This window comes from Mucor velutinosus (genome assembly GCF_035048745.1).
Source record: "Mucor velutinosus strain NIH1002 chromosome Unknown tig00001564, whole genome shotgun sequence".
Lineage (NCBI taxonomy): Eukaryota > Fungi > Mucoromycota > Mucoromycetes > Mucorales > Mucoraceae > Mucor > Mucor velutinosus.
In genome coordinates this window covers 2,700,818-2,713,437 of record NW_027041906.1, presented here as the reverse complement: position 1 = coordinate 2,713,437, position 12,620 = coordinate 2,700,818, and the positions used below count along the sequence as shown (strand labels likewise).

Here is a 12,620-nt window from a genome sequence, read left to right as displayed (position 1 = left end):
CTTTTCGACTTCTTTAATCTGTTTTGTGATATCCGACTATATAAATTGTGATGATCACCCTACGCTTCCTAATACATTCTTGAAATACTTTTCAAGGCGATTCCAATGGTGCTAACTGTAATAGGTGTTTTGAATAAAACTATCAAAAAATTTAGTAGAATACGAAATGAGGTTTCTAGCGAAAATGTCCAGATTTTGAATATGAAAACATCACAAAAATGGTTTCAGAGGTTGCTTCGGATCGATAGAAACATTTTGATCCAGTATACGTCATAGTAAAAGTCTTCATTTTCAAGGTGAAAAAAGCGATCGTTTGATTTTTGGTGAAAATCATGAGGGGTACCTCATGCTTTTTGGCCGATTTTTGGCTATGTTTTTTTGATTCCCAAAAAGTTGAGCAAGGATGTCAGAAAGTAACTGCTAGACGAGAGCAATTGTTTGGTGCTATTCTGACAGTTCAAAACGGCCTTAACGCAAGAAAACGCAACCCAAATACACTCAGATTTTGCTGTATCAGGGACACTAAGGACTAAAAAAGGGAAGTACCAGTATGCTGCTTGCCCGTATATGAAGTAGCCACGTGTATATGGATGTAGAGCATCACATAAGAATCAGATCCACAGATAATATGAAAGGTTTTCATGTGTAAGTGGAGGGTCAAAATGAAGGTAGCAGTATTTTGATATGATACGCAAGGGCAATTGGCAGCGCAAGTTGGTTCTCGCCGAAGCGAAGCGAAGGTAGAGAGCCATCCGAAGCACAGGCATTCGTATGTATTAATGGAAACAATTCATAATAAGTAGGCTGACAGTATACTTGCAGTACCTTCATCTATTCAAAATACAAAAAGCATAGCAAAATCTGGGTGCATTTGAGCTGTGATTTTTTTGTGTTAGAAGCCGTTTTAAACCGTCAGAATAGCACCACCTAATTGCTTTCATCTAGCACTTGCTTTCTGACACCTTTGCGCCACTTTTTTGAAATTGTCGAAAATCGACCAAAAACCATGAGGAATACCTCATGAATTTTATCAAAAATCAAACGATTGCGTTTTTCACCTCGAAAATGAAGACTTTTGCTATAGCATATATTAAATCAAAATGATTCTCCTGATGCAAAGCAACCCCTAAAACCTTATTTTTAAAATTTTCATATGCAAAATCTCGACATTTTCGCCAAAAACCTCATTTCCTATTTTCAATTATTGCTCAATATGCCTGTTCAAAAAGTCTGTTATAAATAGCACCATTTGATAGGCCTTGAGAAGCCCTTCATAAAAGCATAAGGGAGGATGAGATGATTATCAGGTTTTATATAGTCGAATCTGGCAAAATAGATCAAACTGGCTTGAGATTGACCAGGTTGGGCCAATCTTGCTCGAGTAAACTTCTTCGGAGATTCAATCAAATTTGGCAGTGTTAATGCTTTTCTGCTAACAGACAATTCATCTTTATGAAGCTAATGAAAGAGGGGCACTGAAAATTGAAAGGTATTATAGCTTAGATTGGATCTGTTATCTTGATTATGCTGCAAAATTTTACAAATGTGAAATATATTTGTTGCAAATCCATCATCCATTGCGGATCCCAATGCGAAATGTGAAGCTGTGCCCTACTCAAACTAGCATCTCCTCCAGTGTGAATTCTAGTCTGGTTTACGCAAAAAACTAACTAAACTTGCATTTTTATGCGCGATTTCTTCGAGATTTTAGTAAATCATACAATCAAGCACACACTGTCTCAAACTATTGCTATTAAAGAACGCTTCTTCCGATTTAAAGCTGCTTAATTGTCGTCCCGTATCCAAGGACTGTAATTTTTTCCCTTTTTCCTTTCCCATTTCGATTTGAAAAACCCGTCTTTTACTATGAATTACCTTGTGATGGACAGAGCTTCAGAAGCAGCAGCAAATGATTTAGCTGAAGTTCGCAAATTGATTGAAGGCATGAATGCGCTTGTGAATAGTCAGATACAACAACAGCAACAACAACAACAACAACAACAGCAACAGGCACAATTGCAGGCACAACAGCAGCTACATTTGCAGTATTCTGAATACCCTACTCGTGATCAACAACAGCAGGAGGCTGTACTGATGGCTGCTACATTAGCTGCTGTTACCGAAGATCAACAATACCTGAGTGTACCTCCCTCTCCATCCCCATCACCTCAACAAGCAACAAACACTAATGTAGATTCAAGTCAGCAAGAACAATCAAGCGGCGTGAATGAGGAGACACCACGAGAGTTACCAAAGGAACAATCATCTACTGCGGCAGCAAAACCCGTGAAAACGAAAAGAGTTGGTAAAAAAATCACCTCACCACCCTCTACACAACCAGAAACGACAGAAACCTCAGCTACCTCGGCTACACCTACTACTGATACGCCCGCTAACAGGTAATGTGTTGGTTTGATTACGATCTATTGATATTGACGGGTGTTTAGCGTACCTTCCCCTCAAGCTGGTGTTATTGTCGAGGTCACCCATTTAACATTTAATCGTGTATTGTATTTTCAATTAGCCCGTAAGTAGAAGAAGTGAGAGGGGCCGCTTAAGGATGATATTCATACAGCGTTCATAATAGAGGATGCCACCATTGAACCTATGATCGCTTGGTTGAGACTCTCTTACCAAGATGCAGCCATCACTGGTATGGTGCTTCAATACAAAGGATTTGATGGATTATGGAAATGCTTGTTGAATCGTAAGTGGTGTTTTACATGCTGTGATGGATCATTAAATAGTGAGTGTGTGTGTTTAGGAGACGAGTCTCTAAGACGCATCTTGAAGCAAAGTATGAAGGGAAATACTATGCTTCAAATGAGAGTGCCTCGTGAACAGGATTTATTGAGCGTAAGCGTGCAGGTTATACGATGTCGATGATCTAAGCTGACGTTTTTCATCCAATTAGTCGGGTTATACAGATCGACGTCTTTTAGCTTTAACCAAAACAGAATGCATGTAAATTGCAGCTCTCACAGACACCATTACGCACACCAAGTAACATACAAACACATATAAATTGCATCTCGTTTCTATCATTCATGTTTATACTCTCTTTATTAAACATGTCTTTCTTTCAGTTCAACCTCTTCACCACGAACAAACACTTTTTGGATATGCAAATCATCATCCAAAAAAACCAGATCCGCATCGCTGCCAGGGTTCAATGTGCCCTTTGTTGCTTGAATGCCTAGTGCCTGAGCTGGATGCAAAGTAGCTGCCTCTAATGCCTCGACCGCCGTGCATCTTGTAAACTCTTTAAAGTTACGTACACAATGATCAATGGTAACGGTACTCCCAGCCAAGGTATTTGTGCCCTTGACGTACGCGCCACTGACACCGCGCACTTCAACATCGCGGCCACCTAATTGATAGATACCTCGAGGTAGCCCTGCTGCACTCAATGCGTCTGTTACTAAAACACAGCCGCGTGGATGAGAGTAATAGGCGATACGGACTGAATTAGGGTGAACATGGACGCCATCGCAAATAATACCGTAGAATGGACGAGGATCAGGTTTGTTGCCGTCAGGAGAGGTGGACGAAGGCAAAGGGTGACGCTCGGGCTGCTTGGGCTCAGGCAGATCACTAGCACCTAGAATACCCACCATGCCTGGATCTCTTTGATGGAATGGTCGCATAGCATTGAACAAATGAGTCATAAAAGTAGCACCAGCAGCAACACCAGCTTCTGCTTGATCGATGGTAGCAGCAGAATGGCCGATAGATACAGTAATGTTGCGATCAATCAGTTGAGGAATGACGTCCAACATGCCATCTAATTCAGGAGCCACTGTCATAATGCGCACCGTTTCTCCGCCCTTCAGTAACTCGGGACCATAGGCTCTATCCAGAGACGCAATGCCGTCCCTTGCATCTTGAATGACAGTTTGATCATGTGCACCCTTTTTCTCTGTCGAAATGAAGGGTCCTTCGCAGTGAGCGCCCAAAATCTCAGCCCCTGTTTTAGCATTTCCAGAGCGATGTCTTAATAATGGCAAAACCTAGGTACATAATTAATATCAAGCCAATACACATCTCGAGATTGTATCAATAGATTACCTTGGAATAGACCTCAGGAGCAGAGGTAACTACAGTTGGACAAAAGGCGGTACATCCATTTTGTAACAATCCATTGGCGACAACAGCAATATCTTTAGCCAGCTTTTCTTGGCTGCCTTCATAGTCAGAGAAATCGATACCAAATGCGCCATTGATCTGAAGGTCGATGAAACCAGGCGAGATGATGGCACCCTTTGCATCAATGATGTGGTCAGGTTCTCGCTGTTGGTCAAAGAATGAATGAAAAGCATCGATAATCCTGCCATCTTGGATATAGAGATACGAGTTTTCTACGATTTCGTGATTGCGCAGTAGGCGGCCATTGATGATTTTTGTAATTTTTCCGGCGTGTTGTTGCCCAGACATTGGATAAGTGTATGTATTTATGTGTAAAAAGAAAAACTTCCTTGAGGTTTTACATAAAAAAAAAAGGGTCTATTTATATGCAATGATGCCATTGTTTAGATGACCGCAGACATTTGTTGGATGATGAATTCATGCTTCTGAATAAGACGGGACTCGTCAGGCAAAATGGTTTTACCCTTGCATGTCTGGACAGAGTTTTCCAACTATTTGTTTGATTACGCAAAAATGTGCTCTCACTCAATCAACGCTCTCATGGTAATCGCAACTTGTAGTAAGTGAGGATGATGCCCTGATTACCCGCTTCAAATGTACACATTATGCGGGGAACCTCATTGATTCGATTGTTGACATTTGACAGAAACTTGGCAGCGTCTTTGAGCTTGAACATTGATATAGGCCTGTAATAGCAAACAAATAGAACCCAACAGCATGTTGCCATTGATTGCCATAGAGAAGCACTAAAAGACTGAGCATAAACGATTAAAACATGGCTTATGTAATCCCATTCCTATAGTATCCACCTCAAACAGCCATTGGCAGAAAATCTAAGGGTCATCCACCTCATGCTCCCGAGATATTTTAGCTGTAGCAACGCGAGAGTGAGAAAAACAAAGAATCAGATATACGCTTGCATTGCTGTTTATGTATGACAAAAGGCTACTTTTTTTTTATTCAAGCATATATTATAGAGATATGTGAAATGGCAAGTTCCATGATGCATCCTATTGAACCAAGCAGAAGAATGGGGTCCAATACAGGGTTCTTTCTATCTGGATATCCAAGAAAAAGATGGCCCGGATTAAGCCTATTTGATTTTCCCCGCCATTTTGTTTGTTAAATGACAGATGAGACACTTAAGATGATGGTGTGACAAATATACAGTATATACAAGCAAAGAAATAAAGAAGGTTTATTATGGCGAAACAGAGTGTTTAACAAGAGAGAAAAAGATAGAATAAATAGCATGTATTATTACATATAATAAGGAAAACAATAAAATAAGCTGTATGCAAGCTATACAAATGATGTGATCAGATTTACAGCTGGCATTTAGGTGGGTGTGTTACATCCACAGGGCTCCTTGAGGTCTATAGTAGCAGTGCATTGTTTCAATAGGTTGTTGTTGTTTGTATTGTTGCTGTTTCATGATGAGACACTGTTTGTGGGGATTGTTCTGAAGCGACAAAAAGGAGGATGAGGCGTCAAACAGTAGACTTGCGTCATTACCATGATTGCTACCACTGCTACTACTGCCGTGGCTACTGATGCTGCTCATATCGTTGTCGGTAGCATCGTGAACAAAGGTGCATCGAATACCGTATGGGCAAGAGCCATCCGTATGATAGGCACGACAAATTTGTGTTTTGTATCGTGTGTGTCTGGGTACCGTACGTAATTCTGATTCACCATGTGCATAGCGGCATTTCTTACCATAGCTACAGTTAAGTGATGAGAGGAGGGACTACTACAGATCAAACACTGCACACGTACCGACAATGACCCAACTCAGTCCAGTTTCTGCAGAATTCAGTCTTGTACAAGACAACCTCTTTATGCTTCAAACTCAAGCTGTCTAGCGGTAATTGAGGCTGTTGGTGTGAATGATCGTAATGTGGAAAGTTGTAAAATTGCTGCTGTTGGATTAACCAAGCGCTTGAATGATGATATTGAAGAGTTGAATACATTGTGAAATGAGAGAGCGAAAAAAAAAAATAAAAGCAAAATGGATACAACAGCAGCATTATTTATACGCCCAAAATCATTATATCTTTATATATATATATATATATATATAAAACGTTAAAATTGTAAACAGTGAGTTACACATGTTTGATGTTAAATGCTACTTGCAACGTTGACAAGCGTAACAAATTTAACCCCAAATGTGAATTAAACCATCAGATCCAGCTGACAACATGTTTATATTCTCCGGATGATAATCCAATGTCGTGGCGACGCCTTGATGTCCTTCAAGCACTTGCACCGTGTTTCCCTCCAGCACATCGTAAATGTAAATTTTACCATCTTCTGATCCAGTAATAGCATAGGCGTCAGTGTTGGACAGTATCGAATCAATCTTGTATTCCTTGTGCTTGTGGCCCTTGAACCTGGTTTTACATGGAGTATTAAACTTTCTGCACTTACGATGAAACTGCATCTTGCTTACTCGTTTAATAATCTGCCATTGCTTTTATCCATCAGTCGCATTGTGTCATCCAGGGTGCTGACTAGTATGCAGTTTTTGTCTTTTGATAATCTTGCTGATGTAATGGCAGGTCCAATATAGTCCTCCTTCAAATCGCCTGCTCTCAAATCGTATGTCCTTAATTTGCCATCTGCGCAACTGCCAACAAAGTATAAGCACGCAACTCCAGCTGTAGCCTCATACAGAGCTTACCCTGCTATGATCTCGACCCCTTGTACATCTACTGACATGACGCTATCTTTGCAATCCTCTATGACTTGAATGGGCTGAAAGTTGGAGGACCGTAAATCCCATAATCGAATGGTTGCATCAAACGATCCACTCACAAGCACTGTTGATTCGTTGTTGAATGCTACTGAATTTACACGCTACAGAATATCAGTACAAGCGTATGATGTGTGCTGCAGCTTGTCCGTACCTCCCAATGCGCCGTGTATCTGCGCATGATTTCACCAGAACCCACATCCCACAACAGCACTGATCTATCCACCCCTCCACTGGCTATCTTGCCATTGTCAGATGATCTATTTGCGTTTAGTGCTCGAGTATAATAACCATGAAGAGAATATGCAACTTACACTGCTATACCCAAGACGTCGCGTCCATGTCCATTGTAAGTATGCAGCAGCATACCCGTAGATGGATTCCAAAGTCTAATTGATCTGTCTCTTCCCGCTGACAAGCAGTACTGGCCCGTTTTATTGTAACATACGTCGTTGATGGGCCCTTTATGACCCTTCAATGTTGATTCTATGCGAGTTGGATATATTGACATGACGATGATAAATAAAATGTGAAAGAGAGGCGATTTCAATATCCGTGGCGTTTCTGGGGATTGTTACTTTTTGGATGCGCATTTTCACTTTCCCTCCCATCCATCATTATGAATCGTTTAGCATTTAGTGATTTCCATGCACAGCACTTTGGGCCAGAACAAAAAGCTTATTGGCAGAATATGCTTCAACAGCAACAATACTATCAACAAAATGCATACGATTATTACCAATACGAAACCGATGAATTACAGAAGCACGACCAGCCAGAGGATGAGCACTACTCTCCAGAAGAGGAGGAAGAGGGGGAAGAGGAGGAAGAGGAGCACCAACCGTCAAAAGAAGCAATAGAAATCTTTCAATTTTCAGAAGCATATCAGAAAGAAAAGGAGCTAGAGCGAATCAGTCGAGAAAAGGACGACATGGAGGGCATGCAAGGTTGGCAGTACGATGAATCAACAGTGCTCTGCAGCGGCGGCGTGGAAGCACCAACGACAAGCCTTGTCTTAACGCAGCCAAGATCAACGCACGAAAAGAACCGAATTCAAGAAGAAATGCTGAATTCTGCATATCTGGATAGCTGTAGAAACTACGATAACCAAGAAGCTGTTGTTCTCTGGCCTGTTCTCCCTTTTCGATTCTAGTCGCGTTGCGTAATCACGAAACCATGCAAGTTTTAAGAAGAGTAATATTACAGAAAACAACCAATTAAGACATAGTGCTTCCTTCTATCCGCATTGATATAAGTAGATATTTTAAGCGCTTTTTGACACGACAAGAATAAACAACAGCACACTCCAGCATCAACCTTCACTACTTGCGTAGCAGTTTGATCAAAGTGCTTTTGAATTAGACAGCAACTGGATCACCCACTGAGCACAAACATCAGCATGTGTATGATTGCCAAACAAGGCCGCAGTGCGGCACTACAGATGAATGCTTTTCAATGAGAACATCTGTTGTTTACATTTGAATGGATTATGGGTTTCAGAATGACGCCGATTACCGTGTGGTTAGCAGCTTTAGTCAATTGTTTAGTGGCAATCTACTATGCTGGTCTATCAACCACGAAGTGCAAGGATTCGAAGGATATTTTGAGGTATGTAAAGTCTTGAAAAACAAATGAAAATCATTACTAACTAGTTTATAGTAATAAAAGCTACTAATTACCAGCAAGACATATGTTTATGACTCAAAAAAGCTCATACTCGGTAACCCAAAATAGCCACGAGAATTTCGATCTATTAGAGAAAACAGTGTGAAATTGACAAAGTAAAGAATATTGTTTATTATAATGGAAATAAGAGGGTTTATATAGAATTTGAACTAAGGGAATTGATGTAAGGATAAGTTATTAAATGGGACCATCTAGGCGACAGGATAATAGACCCAATCTATTATTCTGGACATGATGCCATAACTGCACCCATAGCTAAGTCCAATTTCATGTCAAATTTTACGATGATGGGATTCGTGCTTGAGCTGAGTACTTTTTTGCTTTTAGATCCAATTTGGAAATGGTACATTAAAGCCAATTGTAGTGAAAATGGCTTGCAAAGCTCGAAATAATCCCTCATAATTAGTATTATATCCATATATTTATGTTGCTACCAAGTTAGAATAGCCTAAGGAGAGTGTGAACGTAACCTACGATAATGAATGGTGCTTGTTTATAACGAGCTGTTGATCACTCTTGTTGAATCAGTTAACAAGGATGTGCTGCGCAAAACTCATAGACCACCAATCAGGAACAGACAACAGAGATTATCCAGTATAGAATGTTCTTCCTAGTAGTTTTGACGCAAGAACATTTGTCAGAATTGAAACCCACTTTCAGGGACGAAAGGTCATAGACTACCACACTCTAGAAACCAGGAGGATATAAATTAGCCATTTGAAGGCACCACTCATGTTTCATTGTATTGCTTGAATAAAGAAATCTCAATCTACTACTAGGCATCTCTGCTCGTTCTCAAATCTTCTCATGTATTATACGCTGTATAATAATACATTTGCCTCTCAGAGATGATCTATATCCTCAGCAACCTGAACCTCAGAATTAGAATACAAGCGTCGATCACTTAGGCATTGAGTTCCATATAATGTCGAACATCAGAGATATCAGAGAGAGCTTTAATATATTTACGTTATTATCAACACAACCGACTACGTCTTATTTTTGGTCAAATTCTGCCCAAATTTAGTCATTTTGAAGCACGAATAACTCATGCTACAAGGCATTGTGGACGTTTGGAATAGGGCCAAACATCTCTCCTTGTCCACGCTCTACTTACTGATGCTTTATCTCAAATTTTTTTGGGTAATCGCAAGTCCATGAATATCCTCATTTTTTTCCTGTGTACTAGTAAGGGAAAATTGTTAAGAATCAAACGATTGCGTTTTTCACCCCCAAAAATGACGACTTTTTCTATAATACATATAGGATCAAATTGATTGTAAAGATGTAATGCAACACTCGAAACTCTTTCTATGAGACTTGTATATGCTAGATTTTGACTTATTCACAGAAAACCTGTTTTCATATTTTTGCAAACTGCTCATTATTTTCGGTCTGAAAGCTGCATGTAATCAGCACCATTCGATGCGGTTTCTTTAGTCCTCTAGAAATTTATTAGAAAGTTGGGTACGACAACGACCGTTTTCATAGTCAAATTTGGCAAAAACGTTTAAAAGATGTCAGATCAAGTCAAGTTTGAACACGAAAACACTCACTACACAAATTCAAATTAAATGGCCGCAAATACGACTGTCACAGCAAAAGACTGAGAGAAAATCCATTGGCTGTGACGTCGGATAGAGCGCCCTCTCATTTTTCCCCTTTTTGCAAAACGCGTTTAGTATCAAACCATGGTGGTTTTGGAAACCGTTTGATTGATAATACCATTCTAGCTTCTGATAACGCTGTATTGTACTGTTAGAAAGACTTGATACTGCTTCTTTCAAGTGGAATACATTAGGTACCATTCGATAACGAGCACTAGAAGACGTAAAATTATCACTAATTGAATTTGTTTATTAGGTTTCAGTAATTTTTTTTTGCCTGTTTGACGTGGATGCTGCTGCCATTACTTCTCTGCTATCTCTGCTGTCTGCTTCTTTGGTTTATTATGTCTGCTGGTTGCTTCTTTGGTCTTTGTGTGGTCTCTGGTGTCGTTCATTCTTCGGTTTTTCTATGGTGCTGGTATTGCTGCAGCTGCTAATCTAGTCTTTCCTGGTCTACGGTCTTTGGTGCATGCTCGTTCTCTGGTTTATATCCGGTGATTGCGTAATATCTGATCTATCTGTGGTGGTGATAAGTGGTAAGTAACTTCTTTGGTCTTTGTCTGCTCTCTGCTGATGGCGTTCGTTCTTTAGTTTTTCTATGGTGCTGGTGTTGCTGCTGCTGCTCCCGCTAATCTGGTCTTTCTTGGTCTATTGTGTTTGGTGCATGCTTGTTATCTGGTCTGTCTCCAGTGATATCCTATACTCGTATGGTCTATCTGTGGCTGTGGTAAGTGGTAAGTAGCTTCTTTCTTCTGGTCGCAATGATATAAAACTTCTTTGAACGCTTATATTATTGCTTCCTTTCTCGTGATAATGCATTCGTGATGTTTGCCTTGTTGCGCTTTTTTCTTCTTCTTTTTCTTTTATTGGTAGTGTTTCCTCTGTAGCTTTACATGAATCAATATTAGTCATTTTGTTGTATCGTAAACTTATAATACCACTGTTGCTTTTGCAGTTGTGCGTATTTGTGCCATCATGTTGCTTTACATTCGACTATTACTACCATGCGCGTTGCTTATGTATGCGTTTTTCTTGCAATAGCAACGAGCTTTTTCGAACATCTTTGATGTTGTGTTTGTTATGCTTTTCTTTGACTCGCTTCGTGCGAGTGTCTCTTTTTTGCCTATATACTGCTACGCTCTTATAGTAGTATGTTCTTTTCTTTTATTATTTTTATGTTTCTTTGAAGCATACCTTTTTTACGTTGTGTGGATGTGCCTATCCCTGAAGCTCAACAAGACTTTATCCGAGGCTAGGAGGTAGATAGGCCGCCTCCACTTGGTTATCACTACTTACTTTAGTGATGATTGAGAGTCTCAACGCCAGAATCTAAAGCTAGGTGGTGCAAGTAAGGCATGCTCTAGCACCTGAGGGAAATTTGATGATAGCAGTAGCTATATTGCTATATATAGCGGCGCTTAAAATTTTGCCTCACATCAAAACAGGGGGAAACCCTCGCAAATTTTTTTTAGGTCAGCGGAGTTTCCAAGTAATCTGATTGGCTGAGAGGTTGAAGTAGCAAAGGGTTATAACTAGTTGATTTCCTATTGATTTGTCATTTATTATAATTTTGTGTTTGTAATAAAAGGGTATCGAAATAGATACATTTTGAATCTTTGTTTAGCTAAAGAAGGTTATATAAGATGCCATCGTTTGATCTAGCGCCCGCTAATTACTCTCATGTGAAGGTGTTCTTTGAATTCTTTTACGGGGAAAGTTATATAGAGCAGTACACAAAATACCAATTCTTTTCAGGATCAACTGCTCCGTCAAACATGTGTTGTTGTTTATCATTGAGATCCAAAGTGTTTCACTTTCATGCGTACTATCTTTTACCTCATATCAAGTTCTGAATATATAAAAGTACCGTGAAAAAGGAAAAAAAAAACGTTTCAACGTTTTTTGAAAAGGGCAAACCTTTATCTTATATCTTTAAAAGTAAACAAAATACGGTGCTGGTCGTTATAGTTCAAAAATCACAGAAGTTTGAAGCATTTATAAAAGTAGTTTGCCTAGATATTTTAGTAATTTCATTGAACAATGGAAAAATACAAGCAAATATCTGACAAATCGATAATTAGTATATTTTCATGATAGAAAAGCATCAATTCTATAGCAACTGGACATCTTATAGAAGTGGCACCATACAATAATGCTAATTATCAAGTTGAAATAGCCATACATAAATCGTCGATCGAATAAACACAGCACTAACATTGACTTAAAAAAGGTATTTTACATTAATTCAGCTAACATTACGGACAGTATTTCATGTTGTAAATCTGAAAGTACGTGAGAATGGATATAAGTTTATTTTAGTAAAATCAGATGAAGAGGAGAGGGAAGAATGAATGTCTACTGCTATTTATATGTATGATTTATGGATTGCTTACACACCCGTCTAGAATGGTGTTCTCATGCTA

The 12,620-nt window shown here is 39.4% G+C and overlaps 5 protein-coding genes across 5 annotated transcripts; 2 read left to right on the top strand and 3 right to left on the bottom strand.

Annotated features, from left to right (window-relative positions):
• Window positions 1–1,866: 1,866 nt before the first annotated feature.
• ATC70_011187 (uncharacterized protein) lies at window positions 1,867–2,968 on the top strand (the record flags this gene model as incomplete). Its single annotated transcript, XM_064830382.1, has 5 exons — window positions 1,867–2,399; window positions 2,448–2,527; window positions 2,588–2,707; window positions 2,765–2,856; window positions 2,915–2,968. 5 exons carry the CDS (start codon window positions 1,867–1,869, stop codon window positions 2,966–2,968), a joined length of 879 nt encoding a protein of 292 aa, XP_064682884.1.
• Window positions 2,969–3,065: 97 nt separating this feature from the next.
• Window positions 3,066–4,434, bottom strand: RPS14B_1 (ribosomal 40S subunit protein S14B; the record flags this gene model as incomplete). The annotated part of the gene is made up of 2 exons (XM_064830381.1): window positions 3,066–4,010; window positions 4,069–4,434. The coding sequence occupies 2 exons, from the start codon at window positions 4,432–4,434 to the stop codon at window positions 3,066–3,068; spliced, it is 1,311 nt and encodes a 436-aa protein (XP_064682883.1).
• A 1,063-nt stretch (window positions 4,435–5,497) lies between these two features.
• Window positions 5,498–6,119, bottom strand: ATC70_011185 (uncharacterized protein; the record flags this gene model as incomplete). Its single annotated transcript, XM_064830380.1, has 2 exons — window positions 5,498–5,870; window positions 5,926–6,119. The coding sequence occupies 2 exons, from the start codon at window positions 6,117–6,119 to the stop codon at window positions 5,498–5,500; spliced, it is 567 nt and encodes a 188-aa protein (XP_064682882.1).
• A 188-nt stretch (window positions 6,120–6,307) lies between these two features.
• LCB3 (Long-chain base-1-phosphate phosphatase) lies at window positions 6,308–7,415 on the bottom strand (the record flags this gene model as incomplete). The annotated part of the gene is made up of 5 exons (XM_064830379.1): window positions 6,308–6,542; window positions 6,602–6,778; window positions 6,833–7,008; window positions 7,059–7,164; window positions 7,219–7,415. 5 exons carry the CDS (start codon window positions 7,413–7,415, stop codon window positions 6,308–6,310), a joined length of 891 nt encoding a protein of 296 aa, XP_064682881.1.
• A 108-nt stretch (window positions 7,416–7,523) lies between these two features.
• Window positions 7,524–8,057, top strand: ADE3_2 (tetrahydrofolate synthase; the record flags this gene model as incomplete). Its single annotated transcript, XM_064830378.1, has 1 exon — window positions 7,524–8,057. The coding sequence occupies one exon, from the start codon at window positions 7,524–7,526 to the stop codon at window positions 8,055–8,057; it is 534 nt and encodes a 177-aa protein (XP_064682880.1).
• Between the last annotated feature and the right edge of the window lie 4,563 nt (window positions 8,058–12,620).